The sequence below is a fragment of the Tupaia chinensis genome, unplaced genomic scaffold, assembly GCF_000334495.1.
Source record: "Tupaia chinensis unplaced genomic scaffold, TupChi_1.0 Scaffold000289_1, whole genome shotgun sequence".
Taxonomy (NCBI): Eukaryota; Metazoa; Chordata; class Mammalia; order Scandentia; family Tupaiidae; genus Tupaia; species Tupaia belangeri.
The window spans coordinates 216,461-240,985 of NW_006159774.1; the positions used below are offsets into that span (position 1 = coordinate 216,461).

Consider the following 24,525-nt stretch of genomic DNA (forward strand, 5'->3'; position numbering starts at 1 on the left):
TTTTTTTTTTTTTTTTTTTTTTTTTTTTTTTTTTTTTTTTTTGTAGCTTTTGCTATAGGCACATGTGCTCACTGGTCTTTTTCTGTCTGTTATTTAGGTTGACAAAACTAAAGGACACATCCAAAATCTATCTATCTACCCTTAATGCTTCCTTGAGGGAAATATTAGCACCCAAGACTTTAACAGTCCTCAAAATTCGCATGGGGAAATGACTCCAAATGTAAATGATATTTGCACTTCCAGACAAGGTGGAATATTGAAAATCGAATATGCTTCCCCACCTGAAACAACTAAAAAGACAGACAAAAAATATGAAATGGCAATTTTCAAGGCTTTAGACATTAGGCAATGAATAACAGTGATTCCTGAGAAACTGAAATCTTCAAGGTGTGCTCTACACATGCTTTAGCTTACTGCCTGGAGAGTTTCCAAGCTATACCATAAGGACACTCTCTGAAAAAATATTCATCACCAAGAGATCTATATTGCAAGGACATTAAAGAAAGTCCTTCAGGCAGAAGAGTAATATTAGACTAAAACTGGTTGAAGAATATTAAAAATATTAAATATAAAATAAATGCTCTTAATTTTAAATAACTTTAAAAGATAATTAACTATTAAAATCTAAAAGAATAATTCTACACCAAGTTTTACAACAAAGTAAAATATTTTATACAATAACACACAAAGGCTGGAAGAGAGGTAATGGAAATATGTAAGTTGCTTATACTGTATGTGAAGTAATCTGATATTACTTGAAGTTAGACTAGGATAGATTTAAAATAATTGATGTAAGCTCAAAGCAATCATGTGTGCGCATGTGTGTGCGTGCACACACACACACACTATGCATAGCTAGCAATTCAATAAAAGAGATAAAATTTATCCAAAAGAAGACAGAAAAAAGAGAAATGGGTTTCAAAGACAGATGAGAAAAATAGAAAACAAATACCAAAATTGTAAACCAAATTCAATCAAAGTAATAATCACATTCAATGTTAACTATTTAAACACCCAAATTAAAGGGTAGAGAAGGTCATATTGGATTGAAAAGAAAGACCCAACTATATACTACCCATAGGAAACTTCCTTTTAAAAAAATGAAAAGCTGTTGGATGATGAAATGGGGATTTTAATGTCTCTGTATTGACTGATATGCATGGTATTCCTTCTGGAAAAAGAAATGTAATACACTGTGAAGTTATATGTGAATCAATGTAATATAAAAAAGATTATGATGATAATAAATAAATAAAAGAAACTTCCCTTTAAACATAGAGGTGCAAATAAGTTTAAAGTTAAAGGATAGAAAAAGAAATCACGTAAATATTAATCAAAAGAAATTTGGAGTGGTTATACTAATACTAAAGTAGATTTAAGAGCAAAGAATATTTCCAGGGGGGAAAATGATCATTTCTGTATGATAAAGAAGTACACTTATCACTCCCCCCTTGGATGTGGCTGAAGCTTGAGGCGCGTAGGGCCGGGGACGCCGCAGACCTGCGACCTGGAGCAACTCGGAGCGGTGAACTCAAGCCTGTAATAAAAAATGGCCTCCAATAAAACTACATTGCAAAAATTGGGTAAGAAACAGAATGGAAAGAGTAAAAAAGTTGAAGAGGCAGAGCCTGAAGAATTTGTGGTGGAAAAAGTACTGGACCGACGCGTAGTGAATGGGAAGGTGGAATATTTCCTGAAGTGGAAGGGATTTACAGATGCTGACAATACCTTGGGAACCAGAAGAAAATTTAGATTGTCCAGAGTTAATTGAAGCATTTCTTAATTCTCAAAAAGCTGGTAAATAGAAAGATGGTACAAAGAGAAAATCTTTATCTGACAGTGAATCTGATGATAGCAAATCAAAGAAGAAGGGAGGTGCTGCTGATAAACAAAAAAATTTTTTAAATATATCTATATCTATATCTATCTATATAGATATAGATATAGATATAGATATAAATCTGGGTCTTGGATTTTGATTTACTTGTGTGGAGAAAGAACTGCATTCTAATGGAAAAAATCAAGTTTGATATGTGTGTTTTGAAAGTAGTATTGGAGAATTCGGGGAGGGGGCGGTTGCATCCCAATAGCACTGGTTACTTTGAACAAAAACTTTTCTGTAGTTGCTTCCTTATTGGAAAAAAAGAGAGAGAGAGAGAACATAAAAATCCTAAATATTCGTGCACCTAATAACAAGTTAACAATAGCAACACAAAAGTACAATCTGATAGAACTATGAAAGGAAACAGACAAATCCACAATTACAGTTGGAGATTCCAATACTCTTCCCTCAATAATCAATAGAAAGTAGTGAGAGATGAGTAATAAAAAAGACCTGAACAACATTGTCAGCCAACTTAGCCCAAATTGCCTTTTTAGAACATTTCATCATCAACAACAACAGACTACATGTTCTTTTCAAGTGCACATGGAATGTTCACCAAGAAGGACAATGTTTTAGACCACAAGTCAAGTCTCACTGAAAGGATGTAAGTCATAATATATTATGACAAAATATGTTTTCTAACTAAAATGTAATTCATTTAGGAATCAATAAAAGATATCAGGAAATTCCTAAATATTTAGACATAAATTACACACATCTAGTTTTTGTTCCTTTGTTTTTCTTTGTTCTTGTTTTCTTTTGTTACTATTGAGTGTGTGCACTCCCCAGAGAGATATAGAGGAAAGGAAGGTGAGAAACCACCTCCTGGAGGGATAGGCATACAGCAATCCTTTCTTCTATATGATCCTACCATATCACCTGCTGGCCCTACAAACTTCTAAATAAACTGTAGATTAAAAATAATCAAATTTAATTTAGAAAATATTTTGAATTGAATGAAAATGAGAATATATAAAAATTTGTAAGATGAATCAGTGCTTGCAGGTCAATTGACAGCACTAAATGCCTATATTAAAAAAGAATAAATATCTGCTACCCCCCTTAAGAGTTCACCTTAAGAAATCATAAAGAGAAGAGCACATTGAATCCAAAGTAAGCAAACTGAAGGAAATAACAAAGGAAGAGCAGAAATCAGTGAAATAGAAAACAAAAACACTTAGCATACCTCTTTTAAAGATTTATTTATTTATTTATCTGCTACAGGGCATGCACACTCACCAGAGAGAGAGAAAGAGAGAGAAAGGAGAGAAACAGAGAGAGAAGAAAAGGAGAAAGCAAGCTGTGAAGTCTGGGACTTGAACCACAGTTGGCCATGTGGGGGTTCAGCATCTAAACCACAACACCACCTGCTGGTCCAGCATCATAACCTCTAGGTTTGTCTTCTTAGTGTCAAATGACAGTATTTTGTTGTTCCTTATGGCTGAGTAGTATTCCATTCTGTGTAAGTGCCACATTTTCACAAACAGCTCATCAGTATGGGGGTACTTACATTGATTCCATGTTTTAGCTTTTGTGCATAATGCTGCAATAAGCATGGCAGTATGAATGTCTCTCTGACAGAGTAACTCCTGTACTTTGGGTATACCAATAGTAGGATTACTGCGTCTCACAGTCGTTCTAGTTCAGATTGTTAAGGAGTCTCCATACTGTTGGGAGAAAAATTTTAACAGACAATGTATGTAAATATGAGGAAGAGATTATGGAATGGTATACCACACAGAATAAAAACATGGACAATTCAACATATACTTCAAGAAAAAAATTACTAGAACTATTAACAAATGTGCAAAACACAATGTAATCTTTAAAGGTAGAGAAGATGAATATGTGTATATCCTTGATCCAATTATTACACAGTATATGCATTCTTTGAAAACTCACAGTGTACCTTACAAAGATGTACATCAAATATATGTAAACCAAGAATCATGATAAAAGAATTTAAGAAAGAAAGAAAACATAAAATAATGTATCAGTAAAACTAGAAGTTGTTCTTTGAGGGAAAAAAAATTATAAATAAACCAAGTTGATTAAGAAAAAAAATTTAATGGAAATTACTAATACCAGGAATGAAAGGAGGGAAGGCAGGTTTTCAAAAGAATATAAGGAAACTTCCAGATGACTTTTGGAGGTAATAGATATATATGTTTATTATCTTGATTGTGGTGATGACTTTACAAGTATATTTCAAAACATATCAAGTTGAATATTTTAAGACTGTTTGTTTGTACAAAAATATAATGTGTGGAGGCCAAAATATGGTATGGTGGTTAGGGGTGCTGGACTCCAACATGGCCAACCATGGCTCGAGTCCTGGACCTGGCAGCTTGCTTTCTCACTTTCCCTCTCTCTCTCTCTCTCTTTCTTTCTCCCTCTCTCCCTCTCTGGTCAAATTAAAATATGTAAATAAATAAATAAATAACATTAAATAAAATAATTCTTAAAAAATATATAATGTGTATTGACTTAGGATAATTAGTATATTTATCATCTCAACCATTTGTCATTTTCTTGTGTTAAGAACACTCTAAATCATCTTTTTAGTTACTCTGGGATCTACAGTGAATTGTTACTAACTCTATGCACTCTATTGTATTTTATGACACTAGAAATTGCTCCTTTTATCTATTTGTAATTTTATTTCCATTAATCAACATCCCTTTGTAATTCCTCCCCTCTATTCTTCCCACCCTGTAGTATTCATTCTTCAACTTCCTACTTCTATGAAGTCATTTCTTCAAGTTTTTCACACATGAGTGAGAATATGTGGTATTTCTTTATCTGCACCTGCCTTATTATACATAACATAGTGTCTTTCAAGCTTGCCCACTCAAGTTTAATGACAGGATTGCATTCTTTTTAATGGCTGAATCATATTCCTTTGTAAACATCTCTCACATTTTCTTTATCCATTCATTTGTTGATGCTTTGTATCCTTGTACTGAAATATCATGTTATACCCATGAATATGTACAGTTATTTTATGTCAGTTAAAAAAAGTTTTTTCCTATCCCAAGTTATAAAAATCATTACAGGGATGAGCAGATGGCATTGAGGTTAAGGCACTGGACTCCCACATGGCTAACCATGGTTCAAGTCCCAGACTTGGTAGCTTGCTTTTTCACTTTCCCTCTCTCTCTCTCTGTCTCTCTTTGGTGAGTGGACATGTTCAGTAGCAAATTAAAAAATAATAATGATAAATAAAAATTAAATAAATATTTTAAAATTATTACAGAAAAATATGACTCTATTCTTAAATAAGGCACTGGACTCCCACATGGCTAACCATGGTTCAAGTCCCAGACTTGGTAGCTTGCTTTTTCACTTTCCCTCTCTCTCTCTCTGTCTCTCTTTGGTGAGTGGACATGTTCAGTAGCAAATTAAAAAATAATAATGATAAATAAAAATTAAATAAATATTTTAAAATTATTACAGAAAAATATGACTCTATTCTTTAAAGAATAATTATCTTTTGATTCAAAAATTGAGCCTCTTTTCTATTTTTTTAATTGTTGTAAAAACTAAACTCTACTATCATAGAAAAGCTAAGGTTATTTTAATAGTTCTTTGTTATTCTTGCCTTTAGTTTCACCTAACTCATAAGAAGTATTGTGGTTCAATAGTATATACAATAAATAGAAATCCAAGGAGAAAAATATGTAAGAATGGAAACTTTGGCACCAGCTTCTCAGCAGCTGCAGAGTGGTGACTTCTATAGGGGCTGCCAGAAACCCATCAAAAAGAAATACCATAAAGTTCCTTTATAATGCACTATTTGATGTGGTATTTGACATTTTGCATTACCTTTAGTTATCTGATCTTTAAAAATCAAATCTCACACATATGAACTACCACCCAAATAAACTAGATAGAGTAAGTCTTTTTTGGGAATCAGCAGTTAGCGTAATGGCTATGTCACTAGACTTCCACATAGTCGACCACGGTTTGTGTCCCGGACCTGGTGGCTTAAAACTCACGCCGGGTGCATGTGCGTGCGTGCCCAAGATCCCAAGAGGAGAATGGAGGAGAAGGGATTGCGGCGTGACCATCCCCCCTGGGGGGTGATTTCTCGCTTTCTGTCTCTATGTCTCTCTCTGGCAAGCGCACGCGCCCTATAGTGAAAATCTCTCAAAAAAAAAAAAAAAGTAAGTCTTTTTTTTTTTTTTACAAGTTAGTATTTATGGAAAAGAAAAAAAATGATCAAATAATAATAATAATCCAGAGCCAAGGTCAGCAGGCGGCATAATGGTTAAGGTGATGAATTCCAACATGGCTGACTCTGTGGGTAGATTCTTAGTTGACTGAGAATCACTTCAGGTGTTTGTATGTGCATGCCCAAAATTCTGAGAGGAGAATGGAAGAGAATGAATTGTGGCATGGCCATCCCCCTGGCAGGGGTGGGGGGAAATGTGATTCTCACTTTTCCTCTTCTTGCTCATTCTCTATCTCTCTCCAGTGGGTGCACACGCCCTATAAAATATCCCTCATGGGAAAAGGTCCTGGGTTCATGTCCTGGGACATCAAGTATGCCTGCATATGCCCATGTCTGAGCCAGCTGAAACTGGGGGTAGGTCATAGTTGTAAAGACCCTATTGTGGGTCTATCTCTCACTCTCTCTCTCTCTCATGGAAGATATGAACACATAAACTTTTAAAATAAAACAAACAAAAAAAAAAAACAGAGAATCTGTATCTCAATTACACCACACTAAAACTGTAAAAGAAAATAAGAATTAAGCAGAAATCCCCTTGGACGACTAAGGCATTTCCTTTGAGGTTGCCTCCTCATTATCTTAATTAACACAATTTTAACAAAAGAGAAGACTTTCCACAAAAATGCATTTTACAGCAAAATTTTACATGGTAAGATTATTATTCTCCCTATTGACTTTTTGGAGCAGATTCTTTTGGAAAAATAGTTTTTCCACTCAGTCACTATGTAAAGGATAGGATCAGAGTTATGTCTATCCTCTTCCAATGACTCAAGGGATGCATCTTTACATTACGCTCACATTTAATTTTCTACAGCACTTGCAAGGATCAGAGGTTCTTTCAGTTGTATCGCAAAATTTTGGCAGTTTTTTCTCCTGGATTACACCATATCAATCATGTAAAACAATTCCCAGTGTAGGTGTACATGTTTATTTTTAGTACGTGCATCTTGACTGTAACACATACTGCTCTTAATCTTCTAGTCCAAATTTTCTCAACACTGAAAGTACATTAGAATCACCTGTCAAATATTTTGGATTGTTTTTAGATTTTAAAATACCATAGGAATCATTTAATCATTCAATTACTCCATTAGATAAGTCAGCATTCTGAATCTCTTTACCTTAAACTCTAGGAGTTACATTGAGATTTATAACTTCAGGGGGAAAAAAAAGAATACTTTTGAAATTGAGAATGGCATTAAAGAGCCAATTTCTATAATATGGATTAGCATTAATGTTTATACAGCCATTGTATGAGTATTATAATGATCTATACCCTGGGATTCACAAACATCAATACAAACTCTTATTAGAGATCCTCATAAACATAAAGAAATACAATTGTCATCTTCAAGTCAACACCATATTTCACATTTGTAATATTCTTTAACATGGGCATCAGAAAGAAAAATATACAGCTTATAAAAATGACTAACAGATTGAAATAGCAGAGACATTTGCAGTGAAAATTTCTTTTTCTTTAAAAGAGAAGACTGCATATCAAAACAAGCAATTTTGGTCTATTTCATGAATATAAGACAATACTGTGATTGCTAAGGATATTTCCCATTCTTGACTTAAAAAGAAGTGTGGTGATTTGAAACTGAGATAATGGTTCTACCATATGTGCCAGATCCCAAGACTTAAGGAAAGACAAAGAGGCACAAAATAAAACAAAAGCAAAAAGAAGTAAGTTTAAAATGCTCAGTTATAGAAAATATCACTTGATGTGTCTGTGCTTGGATATTGGAATGAATTCACTGGATTCAAGGGAAGCAAACAGGAAGAAGAGTCATAGCAAATGGCCAAAAACAGAGGTTACAAAAAAAAAAGTTTGCATAGTTTTTCAAGGAGAAATCTCTAACTGTGTGATTTGGTGAACTAGAAACTGAAGAGCTGAGAGACTGTCACTTTGAGAAAAGAGTGTCCCTCCTTAAAAGTCTCCCTAATGCCCCTTTCATGTCTCTGTTCCTCAGGCTGTAGATAAAGGGATTTAGCATGGGGGTGACCACTGTATACATCACTGAAGCAATAATATCTTTGTCATTGGAGTTATTTGATGATGGGAAAATGTACAGTACCATAATAGTTCCATAGAATAGAAATACCACAGAGAGGTGGGAGCCGCAGGTAGACAAGGCTTTGCAGATCCCTTTGGCAGAGGGAACTCTCAGAATAGAAATGCCAATACGAACATATGAGACCAGGATGCCTACCAATGGTATGATGATTCCCAGTGCCCCCACGGTGAAGATGACCAGTTCATTGATGGAGGTATCAGAGCAGGATAATTTGAGTAGAGCAGCAAGATCACAAAAGAAATGAGGAATAGTATTATCAGCACAGAAAGACAGTCGGACCAGGCTGAGCGTATGGGACATTGCACTGCTACATGAGAATAACCAGGACCCAGCCACCAGAGAGATACACAGGTTTTCTCGCATGATGGTGGTGTAGTGTAGAGGGTGACAGATGGCCACGTACCTGTCATATGCCATCACTCCAAGAAGGAGATTATCAATGCAACCAAAAAATATGAAAAAGTACATCTGTGTTACACACCCTGCATACAGGATGGATTGATCCTGAGTGTGCATGTTCACCAGCATCTTTGGGACAGTGACAGAAGAAAAGGAGACATCAGTGAGGGCCAGGTGGCTGAGGAAGAAGTACATGGGGGTGTGCAGGCGGGAGTCCAGCCGGATGAGCAGGATGATGAGCAGGTTCCCCAGCACCGTGGTCAGGTACATGCCCAGGAACAGAGCAAAGAACAGGCCTTGCTGCTCTGGCCGGATGGGGAGCCCCAGGAGGAGAAACTCGGACACACTGCTCTGGTTCTCTCTCATGTTGTTATTCCCTCTGATGAAGATGAAGTGAAATAGGAAAAGTCAAAGACTTTGAAAGTCGTGATTATGGCCACCACAGTAGAGCCTCTTTCTTTAGCCTAGAGAATAAGAATAACTGTCTGAATTTCTATTATCATCAACTAGTGTTGCCAAAGTGGACAAGTCACCCTCCATGCTCAATATGATTCATTTAAATGGAAACTAGAGCAAATGTATCATTCTTGTTTCCTTTAATCAACCATTTTTGCTATGAAATGAAGTTATGAGAGCAAATAGAGTACTGTGGACTCTTTTCAGGATGCCAACTCTCTAGGGAGTACCTGGCAGAGAACTGACTGGAGGTGTGAATCTGGAGCTAGATTCTTCATTGTGATTATGGCCTTGCCGTTTTACAGCTGTGAGACTCAACTTGAGCTAAATCTCTGTTGGCCTTGTGTAGTGCCTCTGTAATGTAACGATACCAGTATCATACATCCATAGGGCTAATGTGAGGATTTTAACTCAATACACATCTTAGAAGAGTGTTCTGGGACCAGCAGATGGCATAATGGTTATGTTGCTGGACTCCCACATAGTGGTCTGAGTCCTGGACCCAGCAGCTTAAAAAACCCATGCCAGGTGCATGTGCGTGCATGCCCAAAATCCTTAAAGGAGAATAGAGGAGAAGGGATTGTGGTGTGGCCATCCCCCCCAGAGGTAATTTCTCGCTTTCTGTCTCTCTGTCTCTCTGGTGAGCACACATACCCTATAGCAAAAATCTATTTTATGTTCTGCATAAAATAAACATTCAAATATTATATCAATTATTTTTATGATGCCATAAGTTTTCAAATAAAACCAGATCAAATTCATAAAATTTAATAAATCAGCATTATAAGATAGCAGAAAGAACCAGATAACTGACCAAAAACAATATTAACCTATCTGATCTCTCACACTCTTAAAGGAGTTTTTGTGTCCACATCCCAACCACTGAGGTAAACTTCCTGATGAAATCTGTCTTAGAGAAGGTTTATCAGTTTTCCAAGAAATAAACTGTACTGCAATCTATGTATCTCCATCTATATATGACACTAAACACTGCCTTAGACTGGGTGTTCATAGGCAACAGGACACTTGAGCATCTGTCTTCATACCAAGTACTTCCCCCTGGGCAGTAAGGAAACAAAGAGTTAGGTGCCTCAGCCTTTATGAGACTGCATAAGTACTTACTATGTGCCTGATACTTGTTTAAGTGCCTCAGGTGAGGATTTACAGCAATTATCATTACTCTATTTGACTATGGAGGCTATGGAGCATCAGAGAAGCCAAATCCAGGGCCACAAAGCTACTAAGTGAGAGAAAGGCAAAGATTTGAATGTAGACATATGTGATGACAGAAATGAGCATTCAGTTACTAAATTATGTCACCAAAATTGAAGCTGAGTGTCAAAATTAGTTGGCTTCTAGGGACCCTGGGTAGAATTCAAATCACCGAAAAAAATGGATCACAATGTTTCATCAATATGAGCTTCTTTTGGAATGGTCTCTGTGGGTTCTGATTTCAGACAAGTGGAGAATCAGAATGTAAGAATATTAAACACAAGCACATACATACACACACACACGCATATGCACAAATGTTTGTTTCTTGGTTTTAATATTTCTCTGTCTTACGATCTGTATGAAATCAAGGTGTGAGTTTGTTCTACACAGAGGCATTCACACACTATTACAGATACGTAGGTGCTGGGGGGGTGATTTATAGACTTCCCTGGCTTATGCCCAAAGTAGGTAAATACAGCCAAGGTGTGAGTCAGCTTCAAAGATCCACGTGAAGCTCACAAAATACATTGTCCCACGTTCAACATAGCTACAAACACAGACCATCAAGCTTCCTATCCCACACATGCACTGTGGTCACAGGCAGTCATACCTCAAAAGCAACACACAAGATCTTACAGACAGTACACAGGCAACATAAACATGTATGAATCACTTACACATAATACATACATGACATATAATACATACATGAAGTCACACAACACAACACCAAAAAATGGACACAAAACTTTTCTGATGGACATACACACACAGGCACACATGTGATTGTGGAGATTGCTGAGCCCCCTCTGACGTATGCCAGTTTTAAAGTTCAAATACCTTCTGCTTCTTGCTGTTACCTGAATCCTCACTTTCAGTCCAGAAAGCCCAGGATTTGAGGAAAAAGAGAACACCTCGGTGGCCCAAGCACCTTTCCAGACTTTCATGTCTGTTCACACCTTCAAAATAACAGGCAAGATTTCGTTTTACCCACTAGAAAGAAGTCCCAGAAGAAACGATTTCAAGTCCCTGACTACAGAAGCAGTCAGCTTGGGCTAATTGCCCAACTGTCTCCTGACCCCTTGGGAACGAGTACATTTAGGATCCAAAGGGGCTGAGCTGCAGCTGCAGTCACAGCAGAAGCATCTCTAATATCAGTGGTACTTGGGCTTCTGGCCAAGTCTCCAACATGGAAGCAGCAGGTTCCTTGGTCGCCTGTGGTCTCTTCATCATGAGTTCAGTTTCTCTATACAGTAATGTATGTCTTGGGTCACATAAAGGCTCTATCAAGCTCCTGTAGGCTCCCTTACACCTATAGATGATGCCTTCATTATAACACAAAGTCCCTTAGAAATCTGCTGGTTGGGGCCAGCAAGTGACATGGTGGTTAAAGAGCCCACATGGTTGACCAGGGTTTGAGTCCTGGACCTGGCAGACTGAAACTCATGGCAGGCATGTGAGTGTGCATACCCAAGATTCTGAAAGAATAGAAGAGAAGGGATTGTGGCATGGCTATCCTTTCTCACTTTCCCTCTGTCCATATCCAACAAGTGCATGTTCCCTATGGCAAAACAAAAACAAGCAAACAAACAAAAACACTAGTCTCCCTACTCTTCTGTGAGACTCTGAAGAGTAGAATCTGTGTCCTGTTCAAGAGTCAAGGGTTTGAGCCTGTAAACTCTGACAAAAAAAGACTCTGGGTCCTCCTTTTACTAACAACATACCTAAACAACTTATCAAAGAGCTCTCCATTGAGTTATACAAAGCAGAAATAATAGTACTCTCAGTATGTGTTTGGGATAAGATTAAATGAGCACAGAATGAAAATGTTAATATTTCATTGTCAATGTCTTTTTATTGCTAGAAATCAGCTATGACAAACAATAGGTAGGGCTGACTGCTGGATGAATTCATTCATTAGTTCATTCACTTGTTTACTCAACAAAAAATTATTAAGTATCTCACAAAGGTTAAGACCAATATATGCTTTGGAGAAACAGCAATGAAGAATATAAATAGACATTTATCCTATGGAATATATATCCAAGTGGGAGGATATAGAGGGGGAAAATGTCACATAAATGGTATGTTAAATGGTGTAGTGTGCTGAGAAATAAGATAAGGCATGTTCATAAAGTTCATTGAAAAGGTGAATTATGAAAAAAAATATGCATGAGTTCCATACCAAAATTAACTTTTTACTTTTATTTTATTTTACATGGAATAAGAGACTACGGGACCCAGAAATGTGGTCAAGCACCATTTGCTTCTCTGCAAAGGAAGGTATATATATGTGTATGTGTGTGGGGGGGGATTAACATTTAAATCAGTAGCCTTTGAATAAACCCGGATTGCTCTTCCAAATGTAAGTGGGCCTCGTCCAATCAGTTAAAGGCTTTAAGAAAAAGATTGCCCTTCCCCAAAGCAAAGAGAAATCTGCCAGCAACTACCTTGAAACTCAAAGTGCAGCTCTTCCTGAGTCTCCAGCTGATGGTTACCCAGCTGATTATGGACTCGCCAGCCTCCACAATTAGTCACAAGTGACTAAGTCAATTCCTTAAAATAATCTCCCTTCCTCCCTCCTTCCCTCCATCTTCCCTTGCTATTTATAATCTATATCTCCATTTATATCTTTATCATCTATTTTTCTATCTATCTTTCTATCTTTCTTTTATCTATACATTCCACTAGTTCTTTTTCTCTGAGAATCCTGACCTAAACATCAACTATAGCCTTTAAGTGCTCTACAGATCTGGTCCCCTGATATTGCTAAACTTGTCATCTACCATTTTGCCCCATAACTGCTGGTCCCACGTGCACAAATTTTGAATGCATGGTTTTAGCTCATCCCTACTAGAAGTTTTAAGATATAAGTTTTTCTTATCTCAAAAATCCAACATAGAAGAGACCAGCAGTTAGCGTAATGGGTATGTTGCTGGACTCCCACGTAGTCGACCGCAGTTCACGTCCCAGACCCGGTGGCTTAAACTGACACCGGGCACGTATGTGTGCATGCCCAAGATCCCGAGAGGAGAATAGAGGAGAAGGGATTGCGGCGTGGCCATCCCCCCTGAGGGGTGATTTCTCGCTTTCTGTATCTCTGTCTCTCTCTGTCTGTCTGACGAACGCACACGCCCTATAGCAAAAACCTATCCAAAAAAAGAAAAAAAAAATCCAACATAGAAAGGAAAAAAATTAGTCTTCCTAGACTGGGGAAATTCAGTAATTGGATTGACTGCTCTGTGTTCCCTTATAAAGTTCTTTCCACAAGCACAACCAAACTGAATTTATTTAAGTTTTATAAAACTATCAAAAGTCCTTTATTAGTGGTCCAATAGACGCCCTCAGTGCTAGTACTGCTGGCCGCCTAAGAGCTGCCGAGGTCTGAGGAATGTCAACTATTCAACATGGAGGCGGAGGTCGATAAGCTGGAACTGATGTTCCAGAAAGCTGACTCTGATCTGGATTACATTCAGTACAGACTGGAATATGAAATCAAGACCAATCACCCTGATTCAGCAGGCGAGAAAAATCCAGTTACACTCTTAAAGGAATTGTCAGCAATAAAATCTCGGTATCAAACTTTGTGTGCACGCTTTAAACCAGTTGCTGTTGAACAGAAAGAGACTAAGAGCCGCATCTGTGCAACTTTGAATAAGACTAGGCTATGATACAAGAGCTACAAAAGCAGACAGACGTGGAGCTGGCACCCCTGACTGAAGAGAAAACTGCAGCAGACCACTTAACATCTCACATGCCAGATTTATGAAGCAATGGAATTGCAGAGTGGAACTCTACTGGAGAAGAGAACAATTCGAAACTTAGGAAGATATCTTTCAACACTTGATGAATAGAGGTGGGGGGCTGTGAAGGAGGAGGTTTGGCTTGAGACTAGACAGTAAAGCCTTTCAGAAAAGAGGAGACTATACAAAGGTCAGAAGCCAGGATCAGATGTGCATGCCTATAGTCCAAGACTGGGGAGGTTAAGGCGAAGGACTGCTAGTTTGAGGAAAGTGAGAAGGTACCCTAGCAACATAGCAAGACCATGTCTCAAAGAAAAAGAAAGAAGGGCAAATATACTATTGTATATATGTATATTGAGTATACATACATGTAATCTTATTTCAGACAACAAATTCCCTTAATACTATTCTGTATGTTTTCTTTTAATTTGCCAGAGGGCCTGTGCACTGGGTGGGGAGAGGCAGTGTGTTGGTTGGGGAGCATTTTTCTTCAGTTATCTTCTAAATATTGCTGCTTCTCCTCAGTTCCCTTAAAATTATTCTCTATGCCCTTATCAATGTATTATTTGTTCCTCAACAAATAATTTTTCTTTTTTTAATTTGCCATAGTGCAGGTTTGCTTGCCAGAGACAGATATATAAAGTGAGAGTGCACCCTCCCAGGGGGAATGGCCGTGGATTTTGGGGCACGCACTAACATCTTCAAGCTGCTGGGTTAGGAACATGAACCACGCAGTTGGCCACGTGGGATCCAGCCTCATCAACAGTCACACCATATTCTTGCCCTCCCAAACCTGTTTGTGGATGACTCCTAAATATAATGTCTATCAGTTCTGGATCCACATTTCCAATAAAACCTACTACCTGAATATTATAATTGAACATGTCCAAAATACTTAGTGAGTTTATTATTTTCCTGATGGACACTATCCTGTTAGCTGGAATTGAAACCTATACAACCATTGCTTCCCTTTATTTTCTCAGTCAATAAAACTTCTGATTTTGTCTTTGGGGAAAAAAAAAAAAGCCCTTTATTAGTTAGTTACTGCATTAAGAAGACAAGCATTCTGGGCTTTACTGGAACTAAACATTAGAAACATCGTCGAATATTTGTAACTGAAAAAATGAGAAAATGAAAAAAAATGAGAAAAAGAAACTAAAGAGCTGATTTATATTTCACTTATTTCAACAGATTAAAAACTGTGTCACATTAAAGGTTTTGATAGCTTTTGTGGAGGAGGGTTTCTTTTCTTTTTTGATTATTAAAACATTTCAGAAAACTTAAAATTCATTCTACTTGAGGTACCAGCAGATTGCAAAATGGTTACATCACTGAACTCCCTCGTGGTCAACCATGGTTCAAGTCCTGGACCCAGTGACTTGAAGCTGACACCGGACACATGTGCAGGTGTGCCCAAAATCCCTAGAGGAGAATGGAGAAGGATTGTGGCATGGCCATTCCGGGGGGAGGGGGGGAGTTTCCTTGTTTTCTGTCTTCTCTCTCTTTCTTTCCAGCAAGCGCAAACACCCTATAGCAAAAATATTTCTTTAAAAATAAAAAAGTAATTCTACTTGAGGATCAAAAATACTCATTTCATATTAGATAAAAAGAGACATCCTGACATATTTGAGAATTGTTACCATTTACCACCATGGAGTCAGAAATAAAAATATATAGATTAGTCCATAATACAATCACATCCCTTATCTCTAATTCTAGCTTAAACTAACCTGGTTTTATCTTTGGAGAGGAAGTAGAAAATGGTAATGTCCTGTTTTCCTTTTCAGAGAAGTGACTGGTATGTTGTTCTCTTGAAAGTATGTCATTTCTATTCAGAAAAATGAAGCAATGGAACATGCTCTTCCAAATGAACACATTCCTGAGTAATAAAAAGTTTGATACTTCGAAGACTACAAAGACAGTGTTTTGTGAGCAATGACATATTTAGGACTAAGAAATAATAAATGGGCAAAAATAACCAAAGTAAAAAGAATTAGTTCCAAGAGCTTAACTGTCCCTTTAAAGGACAATTAAAAGAATATTGGCAACATGGTGTGTGTGTGGGGGGGGTGGATGTCCAACACACAATTTATCAAGAAGACATCTCTGACAGGATCAGAGGATATAATAAGAAAATGATTGGGTAATTTTCACTTGAAGAAAAGATCGTTTTTGAAAAGGATCCCCAGAGCAAACTTTATGTCTTTGTTCCTTAGACTGTAAATAAAGGGGTTTAGCATGGGAGTGACTACTGTATACATCAGTGAGGCAATCATGTTTTTGTCATTGGAGTTACTTGAAGAAGGGGAAAAGTACAGCACCATAATTGTTCCATAGAATAGAGACACCACAGAGAGGTGGGAGCCACAGGTAGACAAGGCTTTGCAGATACCTTTGGTAGAGGGGGCCCTCAAGATACAAGCTCCAATGCAGCCATAAGAGACAAGGATGCCACTTAATGGAAAGACGGTAACTGCAGCACCTGCAGTGAATATGACCATCTCATTGAGAGAGGTATTTGAGCAGGACAACTTGAGTAGGATGGGGAGACTACAGAAAAAATGGGGAATGACATTGTCAGCACAAAAGGACAGCTTGGCTAGGAGGAGAGTGTGCAAGAGGGCACTGCCACAGGAGATAATCCAGGAGCCAGACACCAGCAGAACACACAGCCCCTCCTTCATGATGATGCTATAGTGTAGAGGGTGACAGATGGCCACATATCTGTCATATGCCATCACTGCAAGCAGGAGGTTATCAACACAGCCAAAAAGTATATAAAAATACATCTGTGAAATACATGCTGGATAAGAAATGGATAGTTGCTGAGACTGCATGTTCACCAGCATCTTTGGGACAGTGACAGAAGAAAAGGAGACATCGGTGAAGGCCAAGTGACTGAGGAAGAAGTACATGGGGGTGTGCAGGCGGGAGTCCAGCCGGATGAGCAGGATGATGAGCAGGTTCCCCAGCACCGTGGTCAAGTACATGCCCAGGAACAGGGCAAAGAACAGGCGCTGATGCTCTGGCAGAATGGGGAGCCCCAGGAGGAGGAACTCGGACACGCTGCTCTGGTTCTCCCTCCTCATGCTGCTTCTTTCTCTTCTGGGGATAGAACAGAATAGGAAGTGTGAGGAACTTATAAATGCTGAGCATAACCAGTACTGCAGGGTCACAGATTTCCTCCAAGTATCAGCATCAGTATACAGAAAAATCTCATTGTCCCTAGTGTCTAGTCCTAGTGCCTCATCCAGTCTGGTGAGAGTACTGCAGTGAACTTTGTCTGCATATTGATAGTAATCTAGAGAAAGTGTGTGACGTTGAAATCTACAATGAAACAATCCTAATATGTTTTAGTTTTTTATTTCAAACGTGAAAACACTAAGTATGATAGACACTAAGGAGAAAGTAGTAAATAAGACATGGTCCCTTCCTTTGGGGAATTTACATTCTAGGAAGCAATTCATATCATACTGACTAGGAGCATTTCTCTACAGACTTCTTGTGTGATTCTTGCTAGGAACTCTGTTCTCTCTCTCTCTCTCTCTCTCTCTCACACACACACACACACACACACACACACACATGCTACTTACAGCATTATTGAGGGAATTGGGAATTTTTAAAAAAATGTCTGGTACAAAGTGCTCAAAACAAATTCACTTCACATCCACTCAGGTAACTATTATTAAATAACAACAACAAAACAGAAGACAACTATTAACAAGGATGTGAAGAAATTGGAACCCTCGTGCATTGCTGGTGGGAAGGTAAACTTGTGCAACCACTATGGAAAACATTATGTGTTTTCTCAAAAAATTAAATATAGAATTAGTATATGATCCAGCAATTCCACTTCTAGGTATAGAGCCAAAAGAATTGAAAGTAGAGTCTCAGACAGATAGCTACACACCCATGTTCATAGGAGAATTGCTCATAATAATCAAAAGGTGGCAGCAACCCACATCTACCAACAGATAAATAAGTTTTCAAAATGCACTGTATCCATACAATGGTGTAATAGTCACACATATAAAAGAAGAAAATCCTGACAAGAGCTACAACACAGAAGAGCCTTAAAGATATTATGTTAAGTGAAATAAGCCTGTTATAAAAGAAAGAAATACTGCTGGATTTTACTGATAAGAGTTTTCTAGAAGAGTCAAGATTAGAGACAGAAAGAATGATAAATGCTAGGGAATGAGGGAAGTACAATGGGAAGTTACTGTTTAATGGGCACAGTTTTAGTTTAGATATATGAAGGAGATTCTGGAGTTGGGTGCTGGTGATGGCTGCACAACACAATGAATGTACCTAATGCTACTGAACTGCATACTTCAAAGGGCTTAAAATGCTAAGTTTTATATTATGAATATTTGACCACAATAAAAAATTCTAATTTAGAAAATATATTAACAAGAGATAAGTTACTGGCTAAAAATAACAATCAAAAGAGAGCAATCGAAAAATTATTTAAAAATTAGTTTGCAGGATGAGGGACCAAGGTTACATGTCGGGAATTAGGAACATGAGAAGCCATCAAGCAAGATCAAGTAGCTTTCTGAAAGTCTGTGTTTATTTCTGTAGCCTCTCTCACATCCTGGAAAACTTAAAGGTCTATGTTATGGCCTCTGAGGAATAATGTACCCAGAGCCTTTGACTTATTGCATTTTTAATAAATTTGACAATAAATAACCTTCTTCCTATCTACATTGTCTTTATCTCTCTGTCCCTCTTCAGTGTTTCAAAATGGCTGAGTTCTGAGCATATACACCATGTTGAGTTGCCCAAGAATCTACAGTGACTTGTATAGAAATCCAGGATCTTTAAGATACTGTAGGACTGGAGAGTTACATTAGAATTAACAATCATCTGGTAACTAGACAAGATTCCAAAATTGACTGTACCATGTCCTTCAAAGAACAAATACAGAAATTAATGAAGGTCAATGGAGCAAACATTGGACCCACAAAGAACTTTAGTAGCCTTCAAACTACATGGATAAATTGCTATCATTTTAGCATAAAGAGTACTGTTTTGCTTAGAGTTGTCTATTTATGCCCGGAATTAGGATAAGAGAAGAGTTAGGCTGGGAATCTGATTCACTGGGTCAAATACAAACCGTATTGCTATGTCACTCAGCCCTCTGCTCTATATCCATTCAAAGTGAAAGGAGAGTGTGAGTGCATCACACACAAAAAGAGATGTGCAGAGTCACACACAGTGACTTAGAAACAAACACAGTAAGTTTGTTGTTTTTAAGCCTTCTCTGACTTATCTTATTTGAAAAGTGTAGAGGTTTCAGGACCAGCAGATGGTATAATGGTTATGTTGCTGGACTCCCATATGGTCGACTGCAGTTCAAGTCAAGTCACACATGCATATGTGCCCAGCTGCAAACATACTGGGCACATATGCATGTGTGTCTAAAATCCTAAAAGGAGACTAGAGGAGCAGGGATTGTAGCATGGCCAGCCCCTGGGGGGCTATTTCTCACTTTCTGTTTCTCTGGTGAGCACAAGTGACCTATAGCAAAAATCTCTCTAAAAGAAAGAGAAGGAAGGAAGGGAGGAAGGGAGAAAGGAAGGAAGGGGAAAGAAAGAGAGAAAGAAAGAGAGGAAGAAAGGAAAGAAAGAAAGAAAGAAAGGAAGGAAGGAAGGAAGGAAGGAAGGAAGGAAGGAAGGAAGGAAGGAAGGAAGGAAGGAAGGAAGGAAGGAAGGAAGGAAGGAAGGAAGGAAGGAAGGAAGGAAGGAAGGAAGGAAGGAAGGAAGGAAGGAAGGAAGGAAGGAAGGAAGGAAGGAAGGAAGGAAGGAAGGAAGGAAGGAAGGAAGGAAGGAAGGAAGGAAGGAAGGAAGGAAGGAAGGAAGGAAGGAAGGAAGGAAGGAAGGAAGGAAGGAAGGAAGGAAGGAAGGAAGGAAGGAAGGAAGGAAGGAAGGAAGGAAGGAAGGAAGGAGAAAGAAAGAAGAAAGAAAGAAAGAAAGAAAAAGAGTAGAGGTTTGCAGATTTCATACACTGTCACACACAACTTTAAAAACATGCAAACAGGAGCCTTCCTATACTTTGGTGGGTATGCAAAATTGTGCACCTACTATGTTAAACAGTACATAAATTCCTCAAAAAACTAAAAATAGGGGGTCAGGCAGTGGCACAGAAGTAGTACAGTTGATTTACTTGGGCAAGGTCCTATGTTCACATCCTGGGACCCCCCTGAGCATGTCAAGCATGAGTGTATGTCCCCATGATTTGAGCCAGCTAAGACTAGGGGTATATTGTGGCTAGAGATTCTATTGGGGTGGCTCTCTAGTTCTCCTGTTTCATTCACTTTCTCTGCCTCTGTCTGTCTGTCTGTCTCTGTCAGAACACACAGGATAAATTAATAAAAATTTTAATAAAATAGAACTATCAATATGATCTAACAACCTTGATTCTGGGTGTAGTCCCAAATGAATCAAAATCAAGATCTTGAAGAGATATCTTTATTCTTATGTTCATTGCAGCACTATTCACAATAGCCATTATAAAAACAACCCAAATGTTGGGACCAGCAGATGGCATAGCAGTCACATACTGGACTCCCAGATGACCAGCCATGGTTTGAGTCCCAGACCCAGTGGCTAGAAAATCACGCCAGACATGTGTGCATGTGTGCCCAAGATCCCAGGAAGAGAATGGAGAAGAAGGGATTGTGGCATGGTCATTCCCCTCAGGGGTGATTTCTCACTTTCCCTCTCATGTGTCTGTCTGTTTCTCTCTCTCACATGACCTAAGGCAAAAACCTCTTCAAAAAACAAACAAACAAACAAACAAACAAAAAAAACCACCATCACCATCCAAATGTTAATCAACAGATGAATAGGTAAAGAAAATGTGATATATACATATGATGAAATATTGTCTGTCATTTGTAACAACACTGATGAATCTGGAAGACATTATACTAGTGAAATAAATCAATCACAGAAGGAACAATGGTGCATGATTTCACTTATCTGAGGAACATAAAATGACACTCAAACTCATAGAAGCAGAGATGGAGTAGTGGTTACAAAGGGCTGGGAGAAGGAGGAAAAGGAGAGTTTTTCAACTGATAAAAATTTTGGTTATGTGAGGTGAATTCATTCTACAGATTTGATGTAGAGTGCAGTGCATACCATCAATAATGCTGTATTATGTACCTACAAATTTGTTAAGAGGATAGATCTCACGTTAAGGGTTTTTACAAAAAAAAAAAAAGAAAAGAAAAGAAAAAACAGGACACAGGAAACTTTTAAAAGTGATAGTTCCACAAGTGTAGGCCTAGGTCCAAACTCATTAAATTGTATATATTAAGTGTAAGCAGCTTTTTGGATATTAGTCTTAACTGAATAAAGCTGCCTTAAAAAAGAAACAGATCCAGGGAACCAGCAGTTAGCGTAATGGCTATGTCGCTGGACTCCCATGTGGTCGATCGTGGTTCGCGTCCTGGACCCGGTGGCTTAAAACTCACACCGGGCGCGTGTGCATGTGTGCCCAAGATCCCGAGAGGAGAATGGAGGAGAAGGGATTGTGGCGTGACCATCCCCCCTGGGGGGTGATTTCTCGCTTTCTGTCTCTATGTCTCTCTCTGTCTGCCTGGCGAGCGCACGCGCCCTATAGCAAAAATCTCTCCAAAAAAAAAAAAAAGAAACAGATCCAGTCAACCCAGACAACTAACAAACCACACAGACAAAATACTCCATGGGGTGCACTAAGAACCACATGTAGTCAATCACAGCACACAACATAAAAAGCAGTACACACATACCAACACAATCACAAATGTGCATTGGCATAAGATTTTTGCCTCCCATAGTCTATATCAACATTATATAATAGGACTTTCTGCAAAGATGGAAATGTTTTATATCTTTATTCTAATACAGTGGCAGTAGCTTCATGTGAATACTGAGTACTTGCAATACAGCTGGTGGAACTGAAGAACCACATTTTAAATTTTGCTTCATTTTAATTAATATGGCCACATTTGGCTTATAACATCATATTGCTCAGTGTGTGATTTAATTATGCACTGAAAACATGGTTATAAAAGCAATGTAGATGGCATAGCAGTAACTCAAAGCTCTGCAATGTTGAAGCCATAGGGAAGGTCCCAGGTTCATATCCTGGGATCTCCCTGTACATGCTGAGCATGCACATATGTGTCCATATTCCTAGCTAGCTAAAGTTGGGAGGAGGACTGCAGCATGAAGACCCACGGAAGTGCTCTCTCGCTCTCTCTCTCTCTCTCTCTCTCCCTCTCCCTTCCCCCATCCCTCCCTATCGTTGGCTCTCTCTCCCTTTTAGAAGAAGAAATCGTTTAAAAATAAAGCAACATAAGCACATTAATTCTCTCTCTCTCTCTTTCTACTTCTGTTTCTGTACTCACATTAACACGCCTTTCTAGGCAAAGCAATTTCTCCCCACCTTGCTCTGATCTGTGCCAGTTCTTGGTTTAGGCTCTTCTACCTGAGTCTTCACCTTTTATGCCTCCTTGATCTAAGGATTTTTAGCACCTTCTATGCTTGTTTATAAGCATTAGAACAATAAGCAGAAAGATTCCCATTTACTAAAAGGACTAAAACTCAAGGGAACACAACACAAACTTCAGATTAGAGATGAATCCAGCAAAACTAATTGCTCAATTTTAAGCCTTTCTCTTGAGAAAGATCCTGTGCAGGGGCCAAAGGTGCATAGGAGTCACAGGGGAAGATGTCTCCAATGTTGGTGACATGTTGGGCTCCTTTCTACCTGGTCATGAGTAGCAGGAGAGGCCATGAATACCCTTAACCTCTGTAAAACCTACATAATTGAATCTTCCTTCCCAAACATCACAGAATAACACTGACCAAGTCCCAGCCTCTGCGGACTCCAACACCACAGACACTGATTTCCATTAGATCTCACATTCCATAGCCACCTGAAACTTACAGGGCTCTCTCCCGACTTCCTACAGTGCACAAACTGAGGTTTGTTATACAGAAAACCATTGAGCTGTACACTTCAACAGGGTGTATGACATGGTATTAGACACTGAATAAAGTGTCAAATAAAAAGTCAATGAAGTTTTTAATTTCTGCTGTAAAGTACAGATATTCAGTATATAATGAGTGGGGACATACAGTGTTTGTCTTTCATAGTCTGGTTTACTTTGCTTAGCATTAAATAGTTTATAGTCATCCACTTTGTATCAGATAACAGGATCTCATTGTCCTAATGGTTGGCCCAGAGAAGAAATACTTAATAGACATAAGAATATAAAGTTCTCTGATGAAAGTAACATATATGGTAATATCTCTAATTTGTTCATCATATACCACATTCATACTTTGAAAAACTATATTGTGCTATGGAGATGGACAATAATTAAATGTGAATAAGAGATAAAATCAGGGCCAGCACATTGTGCCATGGTTAAAGCGTGGGACTCCTATATGGCCAACCACAGTTTGAGTTCCAGACCTGGCGGCCTGAAAATCACACTGGGCGTGTGTATGCATGTGCCCCAAAACTTCTAAGAGGTGGGTGGAGGAAAAGAGATTGTGGCATGATCATCCTCCATGGAAGGAGATTTCTCACTTTCCTCTCTCTGCCTCTCTCCAGCAAGTACATGCACTCTATGGTGAAAACCTTAAAAGGAAAGAAAAAGAGAAAGAGAAAGAAAGAAGAGGGAGAAAGAACATTTTTAAAAAGATATTTTTTCTTTTCTACAAAAAGATTAACGAAAGGCATTTATGGTACAAAGAGAGGCAAGGCATTTATGGTACAAAGAAATGGATTATTATCTGTTGAGGGATAACCTTATAGTATTGTCAACTGGACCAGTGTGAATGTACACATGTTGGAATTTTCACTTTGCAAGATAAGTAACGTGATTGAATGTATAAAAGAAATTGAAATAATAATAATAATAAAGAAAAGAAAGAAAAATTTTTAAAAAGAGGTTTTAGCCTTTGGGTACATGCACTTACCCAATTCCTATTAATCTTTTAAGTTTTTATTAGGACAGTATTTTATTTGACCATCTTTTACTCTTCATGTTGATAATTCATGGGTTTTTTTTTCTTCCTGGCCAGTCTAACTTAAGATTTGTCAGTTCGGGAAACAGCAGAAGGCATAGAGATTACATATCTGGACTACCACATGGCCAACAGTGGTTCAAGTCCTGGACCCAGTGACTTGAAAATCATACGGGGATCATGTGTATGGTGCTCAAGATCCTGGGAGGAAAATGGAGAAGAAATCGTGACTTGGCCATCCTCCCTGGGGCATGATTTCTCACTTTCCCTCTCACTGTGTCTGTCTGTCTCTCTCTCTCTCGTTCTCTCTCTCCAGCGAGTGCACATGCCCTAAAGCAAAAATGTCTCAATAAAAAAAGGATATTTTTATATTATAAAGTGATAACTTTAGAAATCAAATTATCCTGGACGGGCCAGCGCATGGCCGCTGGGCCTGCGTGTGGTCGCCGGGCCAGTGCATGGCCGCCGGGCCTGCCGT

The 24,525-nt window shown here is 38.4% G+C and overlaps 2 protein-coding genes and 1 pseudogene across 3 annotated transcripts in view; 1 reads left to right on the forward strand and 2 right to left on the reverse strand.

Annotated features, from left to right (window-relative positions):
* Positions 1-8,026: 8,026 nt before the first annotated feature.
* LOC102497111 (olfactory receptor 1J4) lies at positions 8,027-10,354 on the reverse strand. 2 transcript variants are annotated; one of them, XM_014588605.1, is made up of 2 exons: positions 10,343-10,354; positions 8,027-8,956 (listed from the first exon to the last, which is right to left on the reverse strand). In XM_014588605.1, the coding sequence occupies exons 1-2, from the start codon at positions 10,352-10,354 to the stop codon at positions 8,027-8,029; spliced, it is 942 nt and encodes a 313-aa protein (XP_014444091.1). The 2 variants fall into 2 exon arrangements, with proteins under 2 accessions (XP_014444091.1, XP_006150534.1); XM_006150472.1 differs by lacking the exon at positions 10,343-10,354 and having other exon boundaries at positions 8,027-8,965.
* A 3,281-nt stretch (positions 10,355-13,635) lies between these two features.
* On the forward strand, positions 13,636-14,039 carry LOC102496697 (spindle and kinetochore-associated protein 2-like; annotated as a pseudogene).
* Positions 14,040-16,163: 2,124 nt separating this feature from the next.
* LOC102476872 (olfactory receptor 1J4) overlaps positions 16,164-24,525 on the reverse strand; it is a 15,325-nt gene continuing 6,963 nt past the window's right edge. The window contains exon 2 of the mRNA XM_006150509.2: positions 16,164-17,103. Within this exon, the coding sequence (XP_006150571.2) occupies positions 16,164-17,103 (940 nt within the window). The remainder of the gene's footprint in view (positions 17,104-24,525) is intronic.